Here is a 27,360-nt window from a genome sequence, read left to right as displayed (position 1 = left end):
TTAGAAACATACCCGAACCCTATTTACAACATAACAAAGAGACTTTTAACTTCTTATAAATTACAAAACTACCATCAATTTCTTAAAACAAGCCCAGCCTCAAAACCTCATGAAAAAAAACACTCAAAACACTCAACAAGGCATCAAAGTAATTTAATATTCAAAATTAAATTCGAAAAGGTCAACTGTCATTTTTTGAGTTTTTTTTATAAAAATTAAATTGTGTAGAATTTATTTATATCATTAGTACTAAGAATTGATATATGACTAAATATCTTTTTTTTTTTTCATTATATTTTATGATTCTTACGTAACTTTTTTAAAGTTGGTCCTTTCAAATGGTTGGAGACATTTTCTTCCCCGTGTCCAGTGGGGACCAAAGATTGCATTATACTGTAATAGCACGTTAATGATGGGTTAAAAGGTTTTTAAAGGTGCATCAACACAATCTTATAATTTAATTACAAATGGTAATTAGGCCCTTGATTCTGTTGCTTTAGTCAGTGGACCTAGTTTTAGAGGTGTGGTGTGACTACAGGCCTACAAATATATGGTCCTTAATTATATTTAATTGCCAACAAAAGAACCTCTTCTTTCTCTTTCTGCTTCTTTGCTTTTTTTTTTTGGGACTCTTATGTTATAATGTTAGACGTTTTCTATTTCTTGATACCCTCATAGATCTTCAATTGTTTAGAGGAAGGTGAAGTCTTGCCACACCCGCTTCAATCAGTTATTTTGTCGGAAAGCCAGACCATAAAGAAAGGGAGGAGCTTGTATATCACGAGGATAGCCATGTTTTACTATCCCCAACTAATCACCAAAGCACAAAAACCCAAAAACACTAATCACCTATCACGTTTCATCATGTCAAAAAGTTATCACGCTTGGCAGAACATGATTAGTTTGGATGACTGAACAATTATATCCCCGTGATATACAAGTTTTTCTGTAAAGAAATGTGTTTTAAAATATAGCTAAAATGCAACTTCAGCAGTTTTCTACTTCTTTTCTTCCTTTTTTAATGGAAAGGCTCTGTTTGTAAGATAATTTTATCCGTAGTCTCACATTTGGCCAACTGATAGTTCACCCAAATAACTATTCCCTGGTATGATCTACATCAGCTCAGGATCCTTGGTTCCTACGCAGTTGAAAGCATTCAATATGAATAACTCAGATGACCATGGAAATCTTTATACCACTGTAGATGTTATTACTAAGAGAACTTCATGCTTCTTCTAGACCTCTGTGAAGGGAAAGTCTGGATTTTAACATAACTTTAATGGGTGGCTTTCGGTCTTACCTTTCCCAGGCAGCCGACCAGTTAAGGTCAATTAGAGATTCATTATCGCATGTTAAACACTACTTGGCTATATAGCTTGTATTTAACAGTGACCTTACGGTATTGACAACTTAGGCTACAAACTTACAATAAACTATGACCTCTATTGCACATCAAACTTGCAGATTGCGAGAAGTCAGCGATGAGCACAGCAATACTGGTTTGGAAATCACATTGTAGAAGCTTTAGCAAAACTTGAAAATCTGGAGGACTCATTTTCTAGGAGAGCCTGCGGATTTCCTTGTTCAACCTACATAGGTGCAAAGAACAAGATAATCGATTTTATCAAGTCGGTGATTTCAGAAGGCAAGGAAACATTTTAGCCACTCAGTCAGTACTGCAACTGTAGATGACAATCTAGTAATGTAATGACAATGAGGTTGACATTTAATCAGCAATCTGGAAGACAGAAGGCAGCCGATTTATTCTGTTGAAGCTATATTTAATCTTTATAGGTGCTGTGATATTGGCCTTTGCAACCAATATAATCTAACATTTTAAAGATGTCTTCACTTTTCTTACAAACAAACGTTATTTCTGGATGCAAATCATAGAAATCAAATAATAACAAAAAAGATATAAGGAACACAGGAAAACACACAGGTAGATACACGGGAAAGCATGACATACCAGGATACCATGGTCAAGGACCAAGACACTGTCCATATTTAAGACAGTGGAAATACGGTGAGCAATTGTGATAACTGTCATCCCTCTGCATTCACTAGATATAGTTTTTTGTATTATTGATGCTGTTTGCGTATCAACATTAGCCGTGCATTCATCCAAACACAGGACCTGAAGGTTTTCAATATGATCAGTCTTTATCTGTTAATAACGTAAAACACCCCTTCCCCAAATGATCCATGCAATGCAACAAATTCCTGTATAGAACAGCCATACACATGTACACTTAATTTTAATTTCAAGGTGGAAATGTTTACTTTTCCATCTATTTCTTGTTTTTTATTTATTAATTGTAAATTGACTAAATAGATCATATAGAATTTTGAAATTGTACTGGAAGCATAATCCATTAAATTTCTCAGAAATAACAGGAGAGACATATAGACATAAATAGAGGTACATATTACCAAAGAATTTGATCAAAAAAGAAAAAGAAACGAACATAATTTGAGTTTGACAAGAACATGGCTGAAAACTTGAAAAAAGTGGAATAAAAGGAATATAGCCGAAATCCAGTAATTCATCCAAAGCAATCACTTTAACCAGATTGAAATGGTTGCAAACACAACTGGCACGTTCTGTTGAGTGATGTTAAATGGATCCTTGGAAATTTTTATACAATTGAATAATCAAGAAACTTACAGAAGTTCATATTTCACAAATATTGCAATTTCGGCAAATGGTTAGTTCATTGAGCTGTCCCTGAAGTATTTATCACTGTACCTTTGAAGACTTTAGAAGTGCACGTGCAAGGCAAAGAAGCTGTCGTTGCCCAACAGAAAATGACATCCCTGATTCCTTCAGGTGAATATCTAGCCCTCCTGCTGCTTCTACTTCCTCTTTGACATGGCATCTCTCCAAAGCCTTCCAAATTTTTAAGTCATCACTCAGCAGGAATGGATCTAGATTGTCCCTAGAAATTTGGAAGAAATGCATGAAAATCTACTTAATAATTAAAGTAGGTCATCTGACCAATATTAAAGGTTACAGGGGTAATAGAAAGTATGAGATCTAAAAAGTTAACATCAAAAGAATATACCATAAAGAAAATATACCACAACTATGAGGACTTAATAGAGCACCTTAATGATCCTTCAAATAAAAAAGGAGTCTGAGGAACAACAGAGAAATGTCCACGAAGATCTCTGATTGGAGCACTAGCTATGTTTATGCTATCCACAAGAATACATCCTTTACAGATTGGTGTGAGGCGGAAAAGGGCATTCAAGACACTAGACTTTCCAGCTCCTGTCCTTCCAATAAATCCGACCTAATTAACAATAAAGGGGAAATAATAAATGAGCATTATCACATAAGTTCTAACCTTTAACATCAGGCTGAGTATGTACCAACCTGCATCCCTCCCTCGATAGTAAAACTAATATCACGGAGTGCAGCTGGTAAAGATGGCTTATATCTCAAGGTTACATTCTGGAATTCAATCTGTCCTTGATGGGGCCAACTCGGATGTAAGGATTGGGATCCATGCAGTTCTTCTTGTGGAACGTCCATATACTGTGAAGCATAAAATCAGACATAAGTAATTTGTAGCAATCTATATCAGACAAAGATCCATCTTTGTACCTCAAGAGCTCTTTCAACAGAAACCATTTCCTTCTCCGTTTCAGTGAAACTTGTCAAAAAGCTTCCCAGAAAAGACACAACTGGAGCTGCATAAGACAGAGCCAATCCTACCTGTAAAAGAATGCACATCCTTTAACTCTATCTCTAAATTGACAACACATGGAAATGGATAAAGACTTCAACTTTGACTCAAATCTCAAAAATGAAATTTAATTGTAATAGGTTGAAGATAGATGAAGTTCTACAGAACTTACCAACCCTGGAGTACTAAAATTGATTGGTAAACTGCCATGAGATCCAATAACAGCCATGACAGCAACAAATGAGATGATAAACGCTGCTAACAACTGAAAGAAGATCATTGCCAGATTGTCAGAGCAGGCTATGAAAAACTTTTCTGGTTTGCCATAACTTCTAGCAGTTATTTATATTCTAAAACACTCTGCCTTACATGGAGCTCTACTACTAGATCTAGATCCCAACCGACAAAACTCAACTAATACTAAAAGGCTTCAATTGCAAGGATTTGAACTTAGGATTGCCAGTTCTGATAACCATGATAAGAACTTGTGGGATTAACTGCAATTTGCAAAATATTAAGCTGTTAGGATGCGGGCTTACAAGTATTTTATATTCTAACAGGTTATACTTTTTTCTCCTAAACTATAAAACTTATGTTCCCTCCTTCTAACCATACAATTTAAAGCCTTAAAATCCAAGCATATAGTCTTACTGTTAAGAAGAAATTATGCTTAGAAAGTTCACTTCACGATTAACTTGTACCCCACTTGCTTCAGATTATTTTGTTCTTATGATGAACAAGGCTCCAGAGTATAAATGTGTACTAGTAACTAAAATTGACTAAAAAGGGTGGTTGTTAAATACTGAGATATACCTGAAGACGCAGGGAAAGCCACAAACTTGCTGTTAACTCTGTGTAAGAAGTTTGTTGATACAATTTGACCTGGTCAGTGAATCTGGCGAAAAAAAGTTCCTGTCCACAACCAGAATTGATTGGTTGCAATATGTCTATCAATTTTAGTATAAGCAAAAATCATCATCAAGACCAGTGAGAATAAATGCAACAAACAAGCCAGCTTGTACATACAATAATACCAATAAACAAATAAATAAAAGCAGATATGTACTATTTCACTCTATTTCACTCAAGCTATTTTTACTAAAGCACTAAAATAAACTCTATCATCCTGATGGGTAACTATAATTTCAATGATACTAAGCTATGTTTCTTGTTTAGTTGGGCTTCATTTCTTCTGGTTGGAGTGATCCTGATTGTAATTGTCCTAATAAGAGTCTCCAATAAAGGATACTAAGCTATGAATCCAAGAAATCAGAACACAATAATACTTAAATCTCGTGCACCTCATACCACTTCCACTAAGCCCATTATGAGCTGTCTCAACATTTTTTTCCTGAACTATCCCTTTAAATATGTCCCTAAAGAATTTCAAAATTTATAACCACGCTCATTTTTTGCTTCATCCTATGATCCAAACAGATTCATTTGTTATATGAAATTATGAATGTTCTTTTGATTTTTACCAATTGGATAAATGAGAGCAATCCTCTAATAACATCTTTCACAAGTTATTTAATGTGACTGGTGCAACTGGGAAAAGTGATGCTACTACAGAACATAAGTATTCCCAATATACACTCGCTTTGAAAGGGGAATGGAACATTTAAAAGTAGCAGTAGTTTCTAAACTTCATTTAACAATTTGAGGAGCAACATACCACCTATTAACTGCAGAAAAAAGAGGAAGCAGATATTTTCATACATTTTTAAAATTTTGAGGCTGTATACTATTTTGACTGCACATACAACTCATTTACGAATGTCATGGTGCACCTTTGTTCATGCATATGTATCCCATGAGTATCAAGGACCTTTGAAGCAATTATACATTCTTCCCCATGATATCATCATATAAATAATGATCGTCATCACTTGGCAGTCAATCTTTTACAAAATATGTACCTCAGACTTGAATGCTCGAATAGTTGATGAGCCATCAAGTGTCTCTGTGAAGGATGTATAGATGGGAGATCGAGAAACACTGTCCAGCCTTCGCAATTCCCGAGATGTTGATCTGTAGAAGAACTGTATAATTCTTCACCAATCAGATTATTCTTCTTTTTTTATATATAAAATAAATTTTCTAAGCAATGGATAGACCATAACGTTGAAAGATATCATCTGCCACATTCTTAGAATCAAATCACATTCTGTTTTGATGTGATCCCAAATTATGTTGTATTCTAACCATCTCCTCCCATATTTGGTGTACACTATCCCTGAAGAGTTGTGCAGGTCTAACACGTGGCAGTTTCAATGTAATATAAAGGCTTTGTCCCATATTTCTTTAAAATTCTAGGTTCCAATGGTGTTTGAACTTTGAAGTATCATGAGTCCTCCACTTGCTTTGTTTAAAAATCACACTTACATTTTCATGAAAACAAGATATTCAGTCCTAAATTCCTTTGTTAAGATATGCTTGAAAATGATCCAAAACATGGAAATATTTTACATCTTTGTTAGACAGGGAAAAAAAGGTAATATTACAAGTAAAATTTCAGATGAAAAAAGAACCAGCTTACCCTATAAAAAGGGGGAAATCTATCGTAACTCTATGTAGAATTAACAATTTGCCCTAGTCTCTTAGAACATTGCATTTTCCATAACTCGATTTCCCAACCTATTTTATGAAAAAACAAGTATAATACAACTTTCCATGCGCCCAGTCGCAAGTTTCATATATTAATTGAACATTCCCAAAGTTCTCAGTGGTTTGAACAGTTCATATCTGAACTATGGCTCAGACAGAAAAAAAAAATGAAAAAAAGGGCACAAAGAATACCTGAAGTTTGCTGTAGATATACCAGAATGGCAATAGCAAAAGCAAGAAGAAGACCTAGAGACAAGCATAAACCTTTAGAACAACATTTCAATGAATGAGGATGGCCAAAAGTTTGGAATTCCAGAAAAATGCCTCACAAACTTTGGATACCTGTACGTATGACAAAACTATTGCAATTCCTAGCAGGCCAACAAAATTGGCTAGGAGAATGTTAAGAATGAAGGGGAGAGAATCATCAATTGTATATAGATCTGAAGAAAACCTACAGGGAAAACAAATACGTAGAATTTAACAAATTATAGCTAATAAAATCAGGAAGATATTGGGAAGGAATCTTATAATAACCTGTTTAGTATTCTTCCGCCAGGTGTCTGATCAAAGAATTGTACTGGTGCATTGATAAGCCTTTTCAGCAGTGTATCATGCACCTTAACAGCAGCTCGTAAGCCACCAAATGCAAATGAGAAAGCCCTCACTAATGTAAGAATTGAATTTACAATGCAAAAGATGCAGAGTATAACCTGCACTAATCCAACAAAAACAGAAACAAACGTCTTAATAAAAACTAAGGCCATTTCCTTTTCTTTTCTTTTTTTGGAAAAAATAAAATATCATTGACCTTCTTACAACATGAAGCTGTCTATAAGCTAAATTCATAATTTCAGCAACAAGAGTAAAAGATTCATAAGCTGGTATGTTTATCGATTGCAGTACACAGTATGGATAGATCACTTCAAAGTTCAAACCAAATTTATAACCCCCAAAAAAAACACGAATGACAACTTTTCCCTTCTTATATTTTAACCGTACAAGGGATTCTAAAATTAGTGTTAGAAAATATTGACAGAATAGTAAATAATTAGGATTCCAATTCTTGGAATCCCTTGTTTAAGGGCGTGCTCTATATTTTGTTGTTTCCTAATTTGGTTGTATATCATAAAGTAGTTTCCTATTCTGAATAGGGCTGTAAGGTTTATGATAGGGTACAACTTACAACCCTAGAACCAAATCCGAAAACCGGATCACAGCCCTGATTCAACCCAAATCTTCCTGGAATCATAATCATAATGTAATTTTATTCCAACTATCAGAACTCAAAAATAAACAAATAGAGTATGAAGAACTATCTATTTATGACATATTACATTTAAGTCTTCATATTTTGACGATCTGATTATCAAATTTGAATGCATAATTTGGAGCTACCATACTGTAAACCTCTTGTAAAAATCTGCAATTTTTGGGCTTTCTGAAGGCTTCTACCATTTGAGAGAATCAGGACTCTAGGTAACCTTTTAATTCATCAAAGTTTATTTTAAAACAAAAAATCATGCCATAATATGGAAAACTGTGGAAGTTGTTTACCAGATAAAAGGATGTGGAATATTCTTTCCGACTGCTTCTTGTTGCATCAACCCAATTTGACAGCCACAGATCATTCCCATTACGAGAAGCTTGCATTAGGATTGCTGACAGGCATATTACAACTGAAATGAACCAACCAGAAAATGTGGCATAATTCCTGCAATCATAATTAATATTAATCCTACAGAATAGATAATGGAAACCCCAACTATATCCACAGCCAATACAAAATTCTTGTCTCTTGCATGCAGTGAAATGTTAAATCATAAACTTTCCTGTAAAAGATATGAACTATGAAGTCAGCAATTTTTTTTTGAAGAGAAACGATATATTAAACTATGAAGTCAGCAAAATAAATCAACGGAACAAAATTGATATCGGTTTTCAATGCAGTGGAGTGTGATACTCACTTGTAGATGGTAAGTTCTACTCTGCCCTCTTTTCGTGCCTCAACTTCAATGATCTCTTGTGTTCTATCTGAAGCAGGCACAGTATCTTTTTCTGGCACAAGATTTTGTTGGCTTTCAACATGAATATCTTCGACTGCACTGCATTCTTGGCTTTCATTGTTTAAACATATATCAATTTCATTCAGTGGAGAGAATGTTGAATACGAAGAAACAGGGCAATCAGCTGATCTTCCTACCCACTTGACATGTCCTTTGTCCATAACAACAATTGTATCGGCTGAAGATATTGCCTGTGCAGTAACAGATGGAATCATTTGCAAAAGAACTGGAGATTGGAATTATATGTGGAACAGTTTTCTATGACTTGAAGTGCTTTATAGTTTTTCATAAACCAGAAAATTTTGCAACTAAGATGATAACAACTTCGCCAACTGAAACAAAATATATTTTAATAATACGAAAAAAAATTGTATGATGACAAGCAATCATGCATCAAAATCCATTCAATGTAAGAAATTCCAAACAAATTCATAGAAAATGTTGTTCTGGTGTTTAAGTCAAAATTGATGTAGGATATGGGTGAATTGAGTATTTGGGTAATTTAGAGGAAGCGAAAACGATGGAAAAACAGAAAATAGGTGGTAAAAGACGCCTTGGCTTCACACCAAGGATTCTCCAATCTCTGGAATCTAGACTTTTCTTAATATCTCAAATCTCAACTCCATAATGAATTACATGAGAGAGGTATTTATAGCAAACGAAAACCTAGAGACAATAGGATAAAAAAATCCCTAGCTAAAACAGAAAATCTAACCTAAATAAAATAGGAAACTTAGAAATCCTAGTAAAATCTGGAAAACTTAAAAATCTTACTAAAATCTGGAAAACTTAAAGAACAAGTTAGAAACGAATCGCAGGAATAAAAAATTGCCAGATTTAAAGACCAAATTAAATGACTTCCTCTTCCATCTCTTTCTTTTGTAAACCCTAATGGGTTTGACAAAGATGTCCTCAACAAAATAAATAAATAAATAAAACTCTGGGGAAACAGGTATAACCTGAACATTGTGGGTACAAAGTACACGAGTCTGTTGTTTCATAAGCGGACCCAAAATGGCGTTATACAAAATACACCGAGCAACTTGTGCATCAACTGCACTTAGGACATCATCAAGAATAAACATATCGGAGCCATTATACATGGCCCTGCAATTGCACAAAGTTACAAGAAATTTGATCAGATTCAAGGAAAAAAAAATAGAAGAAAGAATTGAGGCCCATTCATAGCTAGCCATGGTGGGTATAGAGAGAAGATGTAACCTTGCCAAAGCAATTCTAGCTCTCTGTCCACCTGACAAGTTGATTCCTTTTTCTCCAATGTAAGCCATGTCACCTCCAACCATTAATGAAATATCAAGGTCTAGAGCACTTGCCTCCAAAGTATCCGAGTATCTACCAACAAAAAGGAAAATCACAATAAGAAAATTGGGGAGAACATTCCCCTCCAAGATAAGAAAAGGATCCACTTGCACAAAAACTGGAGAAAACTCGTTCATAACCAGGGTCAGCCCAAAGTAAGGACACAGTGAGTAACCTCTTTACGCCCCCACATCAGAGGGCTGGAAAAAATTAATCTATATGTATGGTAAAAAAATATATATATACAAGCACCCCAAAAAATTGTATACGTACAGGGGCCCTTTTTCTTTCTTTTAGAGAGAGGCCAAAAACGTATAATATGTATAGAGATATCATACAACCAAACTCAAACTTTTGGAATTACTCTAGTTACATTGGGTCATTCGAAAATTTGAATTTCGAATATACTTCTTAAACTTATTTCATATCATGATAGATGCCATAAGCCTGCATATGCTACATTATTTTATGGGCACTAAGATATAGTTTTTCCTTTAAATAAGGTTTGAAACATTGAACTACAATGCAGAGTGGGGCCCATAATGTGTCTCTTAAATAATCCTATTTAAGGGATCCCTCAACTGAAGCTGACTATGTACATATGCACATGTGTCTGAAAAGATGAGGTTCTTCAGAACCCTCCACCTGACTGCCCTGTCAGTACTCATGGAGTGGTTACTTTCTAAGTTCAAACTCATGATAATAGTTGGCTGGACTTCGGGTGCTATCCACCATCCAATCAACGGCATCTACTGTAAAACCCGTGAGCCCTAAGAGCTGTGTATTTATATTTCAAGCATTAAACTAAACCAGGGCTGCCTTAAGCTTATTATATATTATATATGAAACGTCTTCTAACCATTAGGGAAAATAATTCTTGTGTGAGACCGTGGATATGTACTAAAGAACCCCATTGCTTGTTGTGGCCCTAGGCCCAAAAAACTCAGGTTCAGTCCTGTTCTCAATTCTAAACTATCCAGAAACGGGCCTGATGCAAGACGCGTAGGACCTAAATTTATTAGTTTCCTAATATATTTTTTAGTTTCCTAGATTCTCTAGTTTTCCAAATTCTAGTAGGATTTCTACTTTTCCAAATTTCCAGATTTCTAGTTTTAAGTTTCCTATTTCATTGAGGTTAGGATTTCTGTTTAAGCAAGGGATTTTTATCCTATTATGTCTGGGTTTTAGTTTGCTATAAATAACCCCATGTAGTTCTTTAAAATTCAGATTTGGATATTGAGTAAACCTTCTCTTAAAACTATGTGATTTCTGTCCTTCCTTCTCAGTTCTCTGATTTCGGTCCTTTCTTTCGTCCCTTCGATCTATATTTTCGTCTCCTCGACCTCCGATATTCTTCTTGTTCTGCTGTTCTGCCCTTTCTTTCATCTTTTCGATCTATATTTTCGTCTCCTCGATCTCTTATATTCTTCTATGTTCTATTGTTTGAGTGCTTAATCTAATACCTACGGGCTGTACTACATCAGGGCCCCTTATATTGGGAGCAGCTCAGGCAGTCCTGACATGCAATATATGATCTCTTTGTAACTGGCCGCCTTCATTTCATAAAGAGGAGCAGGATGTGTTTACTATGAAACTAGCACATTCACAGTAAAACACAAAATTGAAAAATTAATATTAAATCAGACTACTTCATCATTGGAAAAGGACCACACCTTTTGGGATCATAATGCTTTCCAAACAGTATGTTGTCACGTATTGTTCCAGATAGAATCCAGGGGACCTAACATTTCAAAATGCGAAGGACAGTCGATAAATTTTATTTCATAAGAGCGTAACTATAGAAACCACACTAAACTAATCACAAACCTGTGGTACATATGCTATAGAACCACATGAATATACTGATCCATGGACAAGTCGCATTTCCCCCAAAATTGAATTCAACAAGGATGATTTACCTGAACCAACCTGAGAGAATTCAACAAACACACTGAATGGTGAATGCAGCAGATGTCAAATTAATTCCCCCATCACGAAAAAGAACTATATCACATATTCTAGTAGTAAACCAAATTTGATATATCTAGTTACAAAACTCTTGCTTATAATAACATTCTTGAAAAACTTTACATGGAATTTTATTGGCTTCACCAAAGCCCCAATTTCATGCACTACAGAGTCCCTCATCGCCCAACAGTAATATTTAAATCCATTACAGATTGCAATCTTCTTCTTCTTCCTTTTTTTTTTTTTTTTTTTTTGGGAGAACTACAATGTTAAATTGTTTTGCTTTGATAACATCTAACAAATGATGGGAAGAAAATCTGAACAGCATTAGAAATAATCATGTCTTGCTCAAAATAGGGAACTTTTGTGAAACTATTTTCCATTCATAAACAATCTAACAAATAAGCTAAGAAATTCGGTTCTGCATCCAAAATTGCAGATAAAAGGTATCAGATATGAAATGATAATGAGGATATTTTAATCTTCACATAACTGACCTCTCCAATCACTGCAATGAAGGAACCCTTTGGAATGCCTAGAGTTACATGTTTCAGCACCAAATCCAAGTCTTTTTCATCGCTGCTTGACCAAGCACAACATGAATCATCGAATACAACAGCCTTATCTTCATGGAAAATTTCAGATTTGTCATTTGAGAAATATGGTGAAGATGAACCAGCTGTTGTTTCCAGTTTTGATTTGGACTGAGAGCAAGATAGAAACCTGCTCAACCGCTTGATAGATATGATGGCCTGGGATAGAGTAAGGAGAGTACATGCATTTCAATCAATAATTAGAGAAGTATGAAAAGACTGTACTTCAAACCCACGGAACAAGGAAAACTTACATCAATTAATCCATTAATGACCCATGGAAATGAATTTAGAGGAGATATCAAAGTATTAAACAGAGCAAGACAAGTGAAGACCTGCATTTGGGGTTTTAGAGAGGTAAGTTTTTCTTGGAAATTGCTTCATTGTCTGAACAATATGAATTAAAATCATTATGCTCAGGGAACAGTGGGTACCGTTGCAGCATCAAGTTGATGCCCCATCAATGTGAAAAGTCCAAATGTGAACAGGGAAAAAAGAGTTGGTGTTGTAGCCCAAAAAAATACACACCAGGCATCCAAGTATTTCCGCGTCTAATCAATGTAGATAAATCAAACATTATTCTATGCAGCTAACTGGAGCACTGGAAGAAAAGTAAAGATATCTAATCAATTGATTGCTCTTGGGTATGCCAAGAATAAAAGTAGAGTCGTACAGTTAAGTGCATAACTTCTAATGATCTTGTCTCCATCAACCAGCTAGAAAACAGAAGCTCCCACCCATGCATCTTCAAAGTGCGGATATATGTCAACAGTTCTCCTGTTCTCCTTATCCTGCCGAGGAGCACAGTTACTGACTATAAATATTGAGAAAACATAACACTACTCTGCAGTTTTTTTTGGGTATTAATATAGCACTTACTACTACTGTTAAAATACCGATTTCCAAAATAAATCATTAGTGTGGAGAAATACACCAGTAAATAGACATGAAATAAATAATAATAATAAAAATTGCTGATCCAGACAAAAATAAGAGTCACATGGCTAGAGTAACGATTTTAAACAGAGAAATCTGTCATTTCATGACAGAAAATAATTTTTAGATTTAAATAAACATATAACCGAAACTATAGTCATTCTTGTTATCTCCTAAATTCCCACAGTAGAATACCCTATACTTGAATTTTCGAGCAGTACATGGCCTGTTGGCTCTGTTTTAAGTTATTAATTGGATTATTTCCAATATTTGTTGGGTCCGGGTGTGACCTGTTGGCACTCAATGGAGCTATTTCAAACAGATGTGGAAGAGTTTCAAAATTCAAGAATTCCAAGATGAAAAGGTTGGTGAATATTTTGTTCAATTTTTTTATACTGATTTTATTTTGTGTCTCAGGACACAAGCAATTTCAATCCTCGACATGACTGGGAGTGTTAGTATGTATGCGCCTTCTGTTAGGCTTGATATACAACAAAATACAATCACTATGTTCGGAGCAAATTTAAATACTGCACAATATAATGAGATAAAAAGTACATATACCTCTCATCTTTCTGCTTCATCATTTTCACTGTAGCACTTGCAATCAATGTAGATATCCATTTATTCACTATAAGGAGAAAAAAGAGTTTCATTCGGATATATATTGAAAGCATAAATGAACCTAGAAAAATTCCATCTCTAATTTAACAATGACGGTACCAAAACAAATATGGGAAACCCACTATATGATGGGGATTACAAACCTATACCCAAATATATCCGAATTCAAATACAATTCCAAGTCACGCCCAAAGTCATCCATGCAACCAACTCTCACCTCAAGGGGAATCAGCATACTCTTTACACACTTCTAAGTAAAGTATTGCCGCCCTTTAATTACTATTTGATCGAACAAAATCTGACTTTCAATAGATGTCATAAATGTTTTGCATCATCTTCACATCTTACAATAAATATAATTGCATAAAATAAAATAAGAACAAGGCTGCTCCTTTTTTCCCAAATGCCGTGTAAGAATTAGGATATTGAGAGGTACCTGGTATCAGGGAGATGGTAATTGCAATCCCAGCAACAAATGCAAATTTGACTTGTGTATACAGAAGGAACAAAGCCACCCCAATTTGTAAGGGTAAGCTGAAACATTCATTAAAAAAATAGGGTTGATCAGAAAATCATACTCCTAAGATAACGTCATGGATTCGCTTAATGTTCAGAAGAGTGGTGGGAACATAATGATCTAGTTTTCTGATCTCAAAAAGAACATTTAATGGCATGACCCATGCTAACAAAGAATTAAAAATTAAATTAATTATCCAACCTTATGATTTACAGAAATGAGAATCGTCATCATAAATAGAACAAAAACAAAATGAATGGGATCCAAAGAAACATTGATAGGGTAAAATATTAAACTGATAAGAACACACATAAAAGAAGGAATCATTTGAGGATCGATGAAACACGGAGCCAGAGCCCATGAAACATACTTTTTCTATGTGAAACAATATTTTATCTAAGAGCTTAAAGTCAGATTACAAAACTTAGTGAACCAGAGGTCCACCTAAAAATGATGCAAACCTCAAAAATAGATCCCAAATATACCTTTTTACATTGTTTTAATACAATTCTAAAAACTATCCTAAAACTGCTCCCCAATGAAATAAATTTACAGAAATGAAAGACCCCCAAAGGCTGAGAGAGAGAGAGAGAGAGAGAGAGAGAGAGAGAGAGAGAGAGAGAAGACCATAAGGAAGCCCCAAACCTGACTTTATTTATCCCAAGAACTCTCCTCTATATGTAGTTTTAAAAAATTATTCTATCTCTCCAAGCAAATTACCCAAGAGACACAGCGCAATGTGACAAAATTCTTGCCTTCCTTCCACCACCAAAAGACCATACTTTTCATAAAGAATGTTTGAAAGGTGACTAAGGAATAACCTAATTAGCCCCTGCCTCCCTAACTAACAGCCAATACCAATTCTCATCTTTGTTTGGAGCACGGTACCAAAGCCCATGTATGGTTGAATTAGTATGTCTTAGTATATTCAAATCACCTCCCTAACCATTCTGTAAATCTTGTTCCTTCTAGTTGACAAGAGGACTCGTTCAATACTCCATTAGATTTCATTGACACTGATCTCACTAACGGAAGTGTCAATTAATGTGATGGAATTCTTTAGAATGGAGAAAGCTATTTATTTTAACGAAAATGGGATCTTCCATTCGTGAAGCCTCCAACTTTATCAGATGAGAATATGGCAAAAAAATTCTACAGTAAACAACAAATAAAAAGAGTACTAAACAATAAAACAATTATTTCTTAAATTAGTTGTACCTTAGAAGCAAGGGTATAATGCAATAGAAAAAAGGGGCCTTAGGTTATGATTGATTTTTACACTCAATTTAACATTAGTAGCTCCAGAAAGGAAAAAATACGGGTGTTGGTGTAAAACGAAACGTTACCTCCACATATCATGGAAACTGTTACACAAGTTGACAGTACGATCAGAATCTATTGCCATGAATGTCTGGATTTCCCCCTCAGTAAATTTTGATCGCTCTGCTAGATTGATACATAGGCACTGGCAAGAGCAAACTTAAGATAAAGCAATGGGAGTTCTTTTAAAGTAGACCAATGGCCTACCCGTAGAAAACAGAGGAAAAAAGAAAATCCCACAGATACATGCACATTGAGTTTGCCAGCTGAATATTTAATTGCAAGTTCCAACAATCCTTTCCCATAATACAGAAATCAATACCTTGATACGTAGGAGGAGCTTATTTCAAAGTAATCAATCAGCATGCATGCAAGAAATTTACAATCCGAAGCATAATTATAAATGTCAGTTGACAGACAGCAATATATTGCTACTTGAACAAGGGCAAGCTAGACAATGCAATGAATCATTTTTCTTTTCAGAATATCTGGAAGAACCAAAATGGCATAGAGCTTCTATACTGGCCTGTTATATCCTCTTCTTTCATCAGCACTGTTGGCTCCATCTTGAAGGGGCATTTTCTGTTCAGTACTTTCCTTGACTGTTTTCTTGTAAATGGCAATCATTGTTGGTAACAGCAATGAACCTATCTTTTAGTTGATTTTTCACTTTCATTTAATTTTTCTTTATTAAGCCAACCCAGACCAGAAGATAAAATTAAAAAAATTAAACAGAAACTCTTTTCATATTTTCGATTACTCATAACTGCAAAAGTCAGCAGGCAAGTGACTATGGAAAAAGTTGAGAATTTTGAGAAATGTAGCATTTCATAGAAATCACAAACAAATCCTACATAGCAATGTCCTCAAGGTCATCTCAAGAAAGATAAAGTAAAAGACAATATGGTTCTCTCAAATCATATGTTACAAATTAGAATAATAGTCCACAATTATTTCATTTTCACTCAGGTACATAATTTCATGTCCAAACACTTCAATGAAATGGATATAGAAAAAATATACCTTCTGATAGATAACAGTTATGATACTAGATCGTAGCTTTAGCTTCAGTCTCGAAAGATGAAAACTATATTGTGTATCCAAAAACGACCTACAAAATTGGGAAATTTATTCAACAAATTTTACTGTTTTTGACATGTACTGCAAAATAAATAGAGACTTGCAAAATTAAAAAATATATATTATATAAAAGAAAAGGACCACACAAAAAAGGTTCCTTTGGATAAAAGAGGTATGCAGCTATGGAAAACACATCAAAAATAAAAGGACATTAGAGTTCAAGAATCAGAATTCTTACTTAAAGATAGATACGAGGCCCAAGGATATTGCAAGAACATAACCATCCCAACTCTCTGAACCTGATAAAAGAAATAGAATAGTGAGTCCACAGTATAAGTTCAAATTCAATTAAGATTTCACAAGGAAGCCCTTAGTGAGCAACAATCAAGGGAACAATAAGGCCGCCATACGTAGTTTAAACAAAAATGCCATGAACTGGAGCTCAATTGAATGTCAAAATCGAGAAGAGCTCGTCCATTGGATAAGATATCCGATGGCAGCAAGGTCATCAAATGAAATATTGTTTTGTATTGTTTTATCAGATTCACTAAGTTTTGTATTTCAATTTTAAGCTCTTTAATAGAATACTGTTTCTCTTTTTTTTTATTGAGAAGAAACGAAATTTATTAGCAAAAGAACACGGATGTGGATAAGGCAACCACAACCGAAGAACAAAAACAACACAGAAAGAAACAAACAGCACCCACCCCTCCCAAACTAACAGGGAGGAACAAAACCGAAAAACCACAGAACAACACACCCCCCAACCCTCAATTAACCACAGCTGCCATATCCCTCATAATAGTGGAATAAGAGTAGTCTTTAAAATCTTTTGTTACAGAAGCCCACAAAGCTAACCAGTACTTAACTCTATCCCAAAGATCACTCACTCCCACTCCCTCATAGTCTTCAAAAATTCTCCTATTACGCTCCATCCAAATGTTCCAGAATACAGAGTGGACCAAACAGCCCTATAAGGTTGAAGCGCGCTTCCCCGATCCCCAAACCACAAAGTCATAACAAAGGAAATCAGAGCACCCTTTCGGAATCACCCAAACAGTCCCAACCTCCCTCCACAAGAGCCCCCAAAGACTTAAGGAAAAAGGGCAATGTAAGAAAAGGTGGTCCACACTCTCCTCACAATGCTTACATAACACACACCATTGAGGAGACATATACATAAATGGTCTTTTCCTTTGGACAAGATCCGAAGTGTTAACTGTCCCAAGCGCCACCAACCAAACAAAGACTTTCACCTTAGGGGGAGACTTGGCCTTCCACACAAGAGAGAAAGGAGGAAAGGTCACAACCCTCCCCTTGTTGCGCAAAAAGGACTGAAAGGACTTGAAAAGAAAAGATCCCGACTCCTCAAGATCCCACCTTCTCCTATCCCTTTTAGAAGCACACAATCTGAAGCCTTCCAGAATTTCCAACAACTTAATCACCTCGACAGTCTCCCTTTCATTCAGATTTATCCTAAACCCAAAATCCGAATTATGAGGAAAAACCTGAGAATCAACAAAACAGTCAATGCTTAAGGAATGCTTTGAAGACAGGACAACCAAGCGCGGAAAAAAGCCCTTCAACAAACCCTCCCTCACCCAACTATCCTCCCAAAACCTGACCATATTTCCATTTCCCACCTCGAATCTGCAGCACTGTAAAAAAGTTTGATAACCCACCGAAATGTCCTTCCAAGGGTTAAGAGAGGTAACCGTAGTAGCGGGATTAGCATCCCACCCATTAGTAGCTGTCCCATACTTGCTTTTAACCACCATAGCCCAAAGAGAATTAGGTTCCATGGGGAAGCGCCATAACCATTTAGCACGCAAAGCTTCATTATTTTCCTTCAAAGAACCCACACCAGGCCCACCTTCCTCCTTAGAATTAGCCACCCTCTCCCATTTAACCAAATGATCCCTCTTTCCTTCCTCCACACCTTCCCACAAAAAGGATCTCATAAGCTTCTCCATTTTGTTAACAGCACTGGCCGGCATTTTAAACAGCGACATATAATAAGTAGGGATGCTACTCAACACAGCTTGAATCAACATTAACCTACCCCCTCTATAGAGAAACGCTCTTTTCCACTTTTGAAGTCTCCTTTGAATCTTCTCAAGCACCGGGTCCCAAAAACCAACAGCTCTGGGATTACCACCGAGAGGGAGACCCAAATACTTCATAGTCCAGTCCCCCACAGCACACCCCCAACCACCAGCTAGGCGATTGAGGAAAGAAGGACTGCGCCCAATCCCCATAAGAGAACACTTAGATTTATTGATTTTCAAGCTGGAGATAAGGCAAAAAAAATCCAATAAGTCCAACAGATTAAACCAGTACTTCTCTTTATCGCTGATAAGAAAAATAGTATCATCAGCGAATTGGAGATGAGAAACCTCCACACTGTCCCTCCCAGTAAACAGACCGTGAATCAAACTAAACTCTTGAGCCTTCTCCATAAGCCTACTCAAAACATCAATAACTAGAGTGAACAAGAAGGGGGGTAATGGATCCCCTTGTCTCACCCCTCTAGTAGCCGAAAATTTGCCACCTCGGCCGGCCATTGATCATGACAGAAAAACTGACAGATTGTAAACAGCCCCTAATCCAACTCCTCCATCTCCCACCGAAACCCTTCCTATCCATAACCTCATCGACCACTTTCCATTCTACATGATCATATGCGTGATCAAAATCAATCTTAAAGACCAAACCCACCTTATTCCGCTTCATGGCTTCCTGGACAACCTCATTAGAGAATACTGTTTCTCATCAACAACAAAAAATACTGAAAGGTCATCAAATGACAAATTGGATGGAGGCGCTCGCTAGAGCTTTCGCCTTTCCTTTTTTTCTGAATCCAAACCTTCTCTCTCCTTAGAGCTCTCACTTTACCTTGAAGAAAACATTCTAACACATAAATTATAGGATTAGTTTCATTTTAGTACCCTGAAATTTTCACAGAACGGCATGTTAGAATCCATGCTTTCAATTTTTACACTTTAATACATAGATGTAGTGCTCTGGACCCTACTAGCATACAAGTTACAATGATAGCAACTCTTGCTCCACCTCTTAGTCATATAGAATCAGAACTAGTACTAAAGATAAACAAGAGCTCCTATGACCTTATTTGTAGAAAACACATAATATCCTGAGCTATACAACTGTAATTACAAAATAGACACACACACACACAAGGTTGAGAAAAATATTCATACATTACTGTGAGAGTCCACTACACCCTACAAAGTATTTTTCAGAAAACAAAGTGATGGCATCAATAATACTATAAATCATTTTCCATAAAACACAATAAATGAAAAGGAACCCATCAAATTCTGCAAAACCTTGTTGAAGGAAGCGAATCAGTTTATTGAGAAGCAATGGTGCCGCAAAACCAACACAATCATTGAGTACCTGGAAAAATTGAAATGTTACATGATCTTTTTTCCAATTTGGAGTCCATTTTTCAATTATTCATTGTTATGAAATCGGTACCATGACTTGCCTATATACAAAGTGTCTAGAAAAGTATATCATTGTTCAAATATCTGACTATCCCACGTATATGGACTAAATAAATTTATAAAGCATGCATTGCGCACAACCACAATGCTTTTACTGTTCATAATGGCTACCCTATATGCTTCTACAATGCAATTCTTCTATTTCACTTCTGTAAACATAAGCATCAATTTCCAGTAATTCTATAATATAAGTGGAGACATTATATGCTGACATGAATTATAAAGAACAAATATGTGAGAAACCGATTCTACAAGTAACAAACTGCCAAGGACACAGTTACGTATCTCAAAAGTAAAACAATTTCTGCAAAATACTAGTGTTCTTTTCAGTTTATTTTGTTTTACCATGCTACTTTTTTTTTATCACACTGAAGAAAAATTTATGACCAACAAAAAGCGGTAGCATATTAATTAACCAGAAATATGTTTAAAATTCATCCCCTTCGCATTTTATTGTACTTCAAAGAAAATAGGAGGAAAATCCATTAGCAGAAATAAGTACCTTCAACAAGCCCAGACGAAAGTATGGCCATCCATATGCACAACAGATTGCCCTAAACAGGGATGGATCAGGGCAACTACTCTGTTGGGATTGCCAACAGCTAAGCAATGTATCATGACACGAACAGGGATCCATATCAGTAGGAAGCTGAAGCAAATCTTCAAAATCAAGCTGCTTTGTGACACCATGATTCATCACAGAAGTGATAGATCTGAATGTCATAAGATCGAAATAGCTCTGAGCGTCTCCCTTAGACAATCAATAAACATTGTAAGTATGAGCTTAATAGTTACAACTTCAAAATCAAGACTACTAACAAACAACATAGAGGAGGAGGCATCTCGTTCTCAATGGTTACAACTTTAAAACTGAAACAACTACCTAAGGAAATAACCAGCATCAAACCCTTCAGTTTAATTCATCTTGATTGTGTGGGATGAGCTGAATGTAATGTAGTTACAGCTATTCTCTGGTCTGGTGAGAATAAATGGACATGATACAGCTCCCACTTATTTAACAAAGGTTTTAAATGGTGTGTTCTTCATACAAATGTGAACTAGAAAACCGCCAAATCATAAACAAAAGAATATGAGAAAGCACATTCTTGGACTATCATATTAAATCATATGCTCAATGATGATTGCTATATGTGATGCAAAAACTGTGTTGGCCAACATGATATGTGGATGGAACATTATTGTTTGATTTGGTTTATGGTTTTCTATGCTGTTCACCTTTCATTCATAATTTTCTTGCACGGTACTAAATCATAGATGTAATCATTCATCAAGAAAAACCATTAGGAATTACTGATTGGAGCATGTCAGTATCTATATTAATACTTACTACAATGTAAAGTGGAACTTGAAAATAGCGTAGGAAGCCAAAGGGAAAAATCAAATACCCAAATTTAATGAAATTTTTTTATAACACAAACATTATTAATACAAATGGAAGAAATATATAAGTAGGATGGATGAGAAAATCCACGATATCCAGAAAAACACCCTCAAGCAAAGAACACATATTATATTCAAATTAAAACTCTCCCCAATCACGATGAATTACACCAAAAGGAATATCTCTAAAAGTTTCTGACCAAGACACCCAAATTATACACACCCAAAATCATAATAATAAAATAAATTTGATGTCTGAATCTTATTGTCGTAGGCATTTATTCAGTAATATTTTGATAAAGAATACTTGTAAAGGTAAAAATATATGCATATAGTTGTCATATATACTACCGCAATAAAGGTTACAGAATATAACTCGACTGAACCATAAAAAATCTAAGATGGAGGAAGAGCACATCTTTAATAAAAGAATGAATGGTTAAACAACAACGTTATATGTGAAAAAATAAAATAAAAAATAAAATAAAAAATAAAAAAATTAGATATATGTTGTTTCCAGAAAAGATGCATCGTTACCAGTATTTACTTACAAGCTACTTGTTAGTTGTTAGGTGCTACCCTTGAGAGCAAAATTTACCAAACAATAAAAAATAATAAAAAGGATTTTTCGCAGCTATGGTCTCTCAACTATACCCGTAATTGCATTTGGGTCACTGAACTCAATTATTAGTTGCAGAGGTCACTCAACTATGTGTTTCGTTGCACCAGCAGTCCCCGTCAAGTCTGTTAGTTTTTTCCGTTTAAAATGATGACGTGGCAAGATCTATCCAATTATTGATGGGCAAATGTGACTTTTCAGTTAGGATTATTTGTAGCAATGATCCCTCAACTATACTCGGAGTTACGTTTTGATCACTTAACTCCAAAAAATAGTTATAGAGGTCACTCAATTAGGTGTTGTGTTGCACCATTAGTCCCTTCCGTTAGAGAGACTTGACGGTAGGGACTAACGGTGCAACGAAACACATAGTTGAGTGACCTCTGCAACTAATAATTGAGTTCAGTGACCCAAATGCAATTACGGGTATAGTTGAGGGACCATAGCTGCGAAAAACCCTAATGAAAAATATACATTCAAGAGTTTAATATCACACCATTAAGTGTAATAGCTAAGAAAAAGTAGCATGACTGTACACAACTTACAGATTCATTAAGGCAGCCTTCCTCAACATCTGTGTCAGCAGAAAGAAGTGAATCTTCCAGAGAACTGCAATTTAACCAAGCAAGCAGGACAGTTAAAGTATCTGAAATAAAGGATTAGGATTAGGCTGTGAAGGGATCAAGTCTATACAAGAAGAAATTACACAGAGAGAGGGAGAGATCTGAAAACACCCCAATGAAAGGAAACTTGCAACTTTTGCTTTCCAATACTCTCTAGGTCATACTCTTCATTGCATTGATGAGTTATTTTTTGTAGAGTATAGTATTTCATCATTTTATGAATTTCAACTCCCTACTCCATCAGGTTGAACTCACGATCATTAGGCTACATCTGTGGTCTTATCCAAAGTTTGTATCATGGATGTAATTCGACCAGTATCCCAATTTACAGTACAAATTGCACACAATGTTTTCTTCGCAACTATGATCAGAAAGAAAAAAAATTAAAGGAAAGAATTAAGTAGCTGGCACCTTCTCTTGTATGATGCCTGCTTTATTCTGATAATGTTTATTGATATGCCAAAGATGATGTCTAATGAAACAGTACAGATCTCTTTAACGCATAACAAGACCTGTCAGAAAGAACTTCTGAAAATTATTAATTCCATTTTAAAAGCAAAATAATCAGACACCATTTCTAGAACCCAAGTATTTAAATCAACCTCGTAGAGTTGAGACTAGACGCCACAAAGAACCATTATAACCACTATTTATTTCTTTGGAACTTTATGAGAAGAAGATTGATAATTAAACATAAGTACCATAAAATATCGAGTTCATTCAACAACAAAATTTATCTATCTAATCTTAACCTGTCAAAAGCTGGGCAAGTTGGGTACGTCTTATTACCAAAGCTAACCAATTGCAAAAAGAAAATGTCCACCTTACCAGACAACATCCTTTATATAATCTCTTCTTTCAAAGAGTTTATTGGCCTTATAATCTTGTCTTCATCATGGACTGGAATTTTAACAAGACGAAAACTACATTGAACAACAAAATGGCAATAAAAAGCTGCTAAAAAGGAATGTACCTGGAATGAGGGATATGCTGTGAGCAAATGAAGTATTCCCAGAAGCAGTTTTACAATCCACCAGAAACACAAGATCCGGTTGCAAAAAATGTAGCAACCATTGAAACACTTTGAGAAGAGTATGATAAGAGTCTACATTTTTTTTTTCAAAACATGACTAAGTGAAAATTCTGAAAAAATCATAACATGCTGTTAACATGTCACTGCAATAAAAAGGGAAAGAAAGGGGGAAAAAATACCTTACCCATGATGCAAACTGAGAACATCTGAAAAACCATTCATGATGTGCAATAAAGAAGCCATGATGTGCTTTATTCAATAGTAAAGCAATGTCCAAAAAGGATATACATGCTCCAATGGCAGGAAGAAAGAGAAAGAAAAACTTTTCCAGAAAATTCATCTGAGGAATAATTGTGAAGCCATCAGTATTATGTAAAGATCTTCAAAGGAAGTTATAATGTAGAGTCCTTGTCTCACAACTCTAGAATTCTCCTTTTGTTATAAATGAGAATTTGTAGAAAAATAAATAAAAATATATAATATACACTAGAAGGAGGACATTTGACAAGCGAACCTGAAAACACCAACTAAAAACAGAATACATGTAAAAGAAGTAAAATATCTAGAGGCTTCCATCCAAATTAAATTTAAGCTCATAGACTAGTATGCTCAGTATGGATAACATGTCTAATTTAAAAGAAATTTCTTCTATAAAAAATTAATAAATTGGCAGGTCCAATATAACTTGATACTGCTTCTATAACGAGGAATAGGAGTATAATAAGGATTAAGGATGTAAATATCAAGGTGAGATTTTAGACTACTAGTTCATTTCTTGTTATGAAGTGTAATAAAAAGTTAAGGATCAGCACATGGTATTGAGGACTTGAAGGTTTTTTCATGACCAAGGTCATGGCTCATAAGCACTTAACGAGGTTTAGTGAAATACATGATACTTATAAATCAGATCAATCTTAAGTGATAAAGGCTTAAACTAGGTAGAAAGTGGAGCTTCAAGCCACATGCACTGTTTCTAGGAACAGTGACAGGTTAATTTCAAAATAGAAATCATGTCATCTATTTAAAAGTTTCATAAGGTTGTAAAACTAGATAAGGCATAAAGTTTAAAGAAGTAGAATCACCCTTTACATACATCTGAAAGTTGAATTAGTGATTTATTTAGTGGATTATCCCTTCATAAAAAGCATTATGACAAATAGAAAGATAGGTAAACACATTCAGACACAGAGTGAGAAGTGAACAAGAAAGCGTGCAAGACAGAGGGGGGTAATCATTTAAGACTAAAATTTTCAAGTATATTCGGATAACTCAACATCCGACTGTTCAAGCGATGAATCTGCCTTCCAGAAGAAGAGTTGGGAGTCTTCAAAAAGGAATTTATTATAAACTAAAACATAAAGCATGTGAGCTTCAGTTTCAATAGAAATGTTAAAAGAAAATTAAGAAAATAAAAAGAAACAACAATAGAGATTAAGTTTAGTACTGAAAAGACTTTTCACAATGAGAAAATGAAATGTGCCCGTTTCACTATCTTTGTCGAGTGTGCATTTATGTAATGTTTGCATGCATAATAAACCTTAAACTCAGGGAGTGGCATGCTATGGTTCAGAGAGTCTTATTGTAATTGGCTTTCCTTATTTTCTTTCATTTTTTTCTACATTTTCTGAGAAACAGAAAAAGAATGCTTCAGGAGAGTGTAGTTATAGCAATGCAAGTAATATACTCTTGCATTCTCAACAACCAAGAACAACATAAATAAAACCCACCCTCCGACTTCTTTTGCCAGTCCTTTGATTTATTCCAAGTACAGCAATCATAACAATAGTCACTGCATTTGCACCAAAACCTAAAACAGTAGGGACTGTTAAGGAGAAGCAGTTAATAATTGACATAACAGGTTCATCTTATCAAACATAAATTCACACTAAACACCAAACTCCAAAGGATATATGTTTCCAAAACACTTGGAAAGTCTGCTCCCATCCCATACCTGAAAAAGATGGCAGTAATTTACAATGAAAATCAGTTAAATTCATTACTGAAAGAATGGAATTATATTATTCTGTATAAATTCAGAAAACCAATTGAGCTATTAGTTTCCTTGCCTCAATAAAGCGCATAGGAAATACAATAATTACAGTAATTAGAAACATCACCAAAAACTGAAACAGAGACCAAGTCTACCTGGCACTGAAAACTGAGGAAATACAATAGAATAAATTATTAATCTTTTCAGTCTTAATTTAATAAGGCTTTTGGAGAAGATATGAATTATCACTTTAAATCAACTCAATTCAGTGTAGACCAATTTATATTCTCTGGGTTGTCCCATAAAATTAAAAAGAACATATAGAATTTTAAATTTCTTAAAAAATTTCCTCATTTTTTTCAGCAACCAAATGCAGCTTTTTTTTCCTTCGGGTGATCAAACTGACGCTCCGCGTTTGGTTGATGAGAAAAGGAAATTTAAAGAAACAAAAACTACAGTGAAAACTGAATAACAAAAGAATAATCACACTGAGTTCACTTCTTTTCCTTTCTACTAAAGAACATTTTCTTAGCTTCCAAACACAGCATATGAGAGAAATTTTAAAATTTAAAAAAAAACAAAACAAAACAGAACAGGAAATTATGCTGACTAAATTCAAAGAAGATGAGCGGAAGAAAGTAGAAGAAGATAAAAATAGAAATGAACAGAGAGAGCATACGGATGGAGAATTAGGGCAAATCAGGTTCATGAAATCGTCCATTTTCTGTTGCTTCGTTTCCTTTGCAGAGAAAAAGTGACCGGTTTCTTCAAGCCACAAAGCTGCAGAGTGGCAATTTTACAGGACCCAAAAGAAAAGGAGAAAAAAAAAGTTAAAAAATAAAACAAAAACTAAAAAACAAACATAAAAGCCAAAAACATAAAAAAGAGTTTAAAAAAACAAGTGAGCATATTCGATGTCACGTGGACTGGGGATGGGAGGAGAATGTCGACCAATAAATAAATAACATAACAATGTGAATGTCGTCGACCAAAAAATCAATAAAATAGGAATGCGAATGTGGACCCAAATATAAATAAAATATAATCTAAATTAGAATGAAAATCGAGAGATTCAGAGAAATGAATTAGAACGAAAAGGGAAATTGAAATGCGAATTAATAATAAGAATGAGAATATAATTAGAACGAAAAGGGACAAGTCTTAATAGCATTGTTTGGTTTTGATGCTTGTGACTTGAGATTTGAATTTTGGGTCAAGCCTAGATGTGAAGTTCGACTGAGTTATTGTGATGTGAGAAATTGAAAGAGTTCTAGTGGTATTTAGCCCCGTTAATTGGGATAAATTTGGGGAAAAAAAAAAGAAAAAAAAAAGTTTGTGTAATGCATTTATATATTGTTTTAAGAGAAAATGTTCACAAGATTCCCCTAGCGATATTGGAGAGGGAGAGTCGAACACGTTTAGTTTAGACTCCAAATTTGAA

The 27,360-nt window shown here is 35.0% G+C and overlaps 1 protein-coding gene across 10 annotated transcripts; it reads right to left on the bottom strand.

Annotated features, from left to right (window-relative positions):
* Window positions 1-1,246: 1,246 nt before the first annotated feature.
* On the bottom strand, window positions 1,247-26,758 carry ABCC13 (multidrug resistance-associated protein 11). Of its 10 annotated transcripts, none has more exons than XR_016126064.1 (36): window positions 26,599-26,758; window positions 25,840-25,880; window positions 25,657-25,744; window positions 24,114-24,269; window positions 23,870-24,001; window positions 23,308-23,408; window positions 22,819-22,882; window positions 20,756-21,004; window positions 20,074-20,143; window positions 16,962-17,022; window positions 16,667-16,754; window positions 15,670-15,788; window positions 14,243-14,340; window positions 13,747-13,813; window positions 12,920-13,037; window positions 12,681-12,797; window positions 12,501-12,581; window positions 12,151-12,405; window positions 11,513-11,614; window positions 11,359-11,426; window positions 9,587-9,718; window positions 9,325-9,472; window positions 8,267-8,556; window positions 7,857-8,013; window positions 6,837-7,012; window positions 6,642-6,753; window positions 6,492-6,545; window positions 5,612-5,734; window positions 4,506-4,604; window positions 3,865-3,957; window positions 3,611-3,721; window positions 3,380-3,541; window positions 3,109-3,296; window positions 2,750-2,939; window positions 1,970-2,223; window positions 1,247-1,589 (listed from the first exon to the last, which is right to left on the bottom strand). XR_016126064.1 is itself a non-coding variant. In XM_089050257.1 (36 exons), the coding sequence occupies exons 1-36, from the start codon at window positions 26,638-26,640 to the stop codon at window positions 1,509-1,511; spliced, it is 4,401 nt and encodes a 1,466-aa protein (XP_088906383.1). In that variant the 5' UTR covers window positions 26,641-26,758; the 3' UTR covers window positions 1,247-1,508. The 10 variants fall into 10 exon arrangements, 9 of the variants coding, with proteins under 9 accessions (XP_088906383.1, XP_088906384.1, XP_088906385.1 ...); XM_089050257.1 differs by having other exon boundaries at window positions 1,970-2,137; XM_089050258.1 differs by having other exon boundaries at window positions 1,970-2,137; window positions 20,756-20,992; window positions 26,599-26,736.
* Between the last annotated feature and the right edge of the window lie 602 nt (window positions 26,759-27,360).

The sequence above is a fragment of the Prunus mume genome, linkage group LG4 (assembly GCF_029339155.1).
Source record: "Prunus mume cultivar Tortuosa linkage group LG4, ASM2933915v1, whole genome shotgun sequence".
NCBI lineage: Eukaryota > Viridiplantae > Streptophyta > Magnoliopsida > Rosales > Rosaceae > Prunus > Prunus mume.
Note: the sequence above shows the minus strand (reverse complement) of the source record. Positions and strands in the feature narration are given on the sequence as shown.

Coding starts and splice junctions, on each gene's coding strand:
- ABCC13 (XM_089050257.1), bottom strand. CDS start 26,640: ATGGACGATTTCATGAACCTGATTTGCCCTAATTCTCCATCC. Junction 4,605..5,611: donor TTCGAGCATTCAAGTCTGAG/GTACATATTTTG, acceptor GGTTGTGGACAG/GAACTTTTTTTCGCCAGATT. Junction 2,138..2,749: donor CACTTCTAAAGTCTTCAAAG/GTACAGTGATAA, acceptor GAAAACCTTCAG/GTCCTGTGTTTGGATGAATG.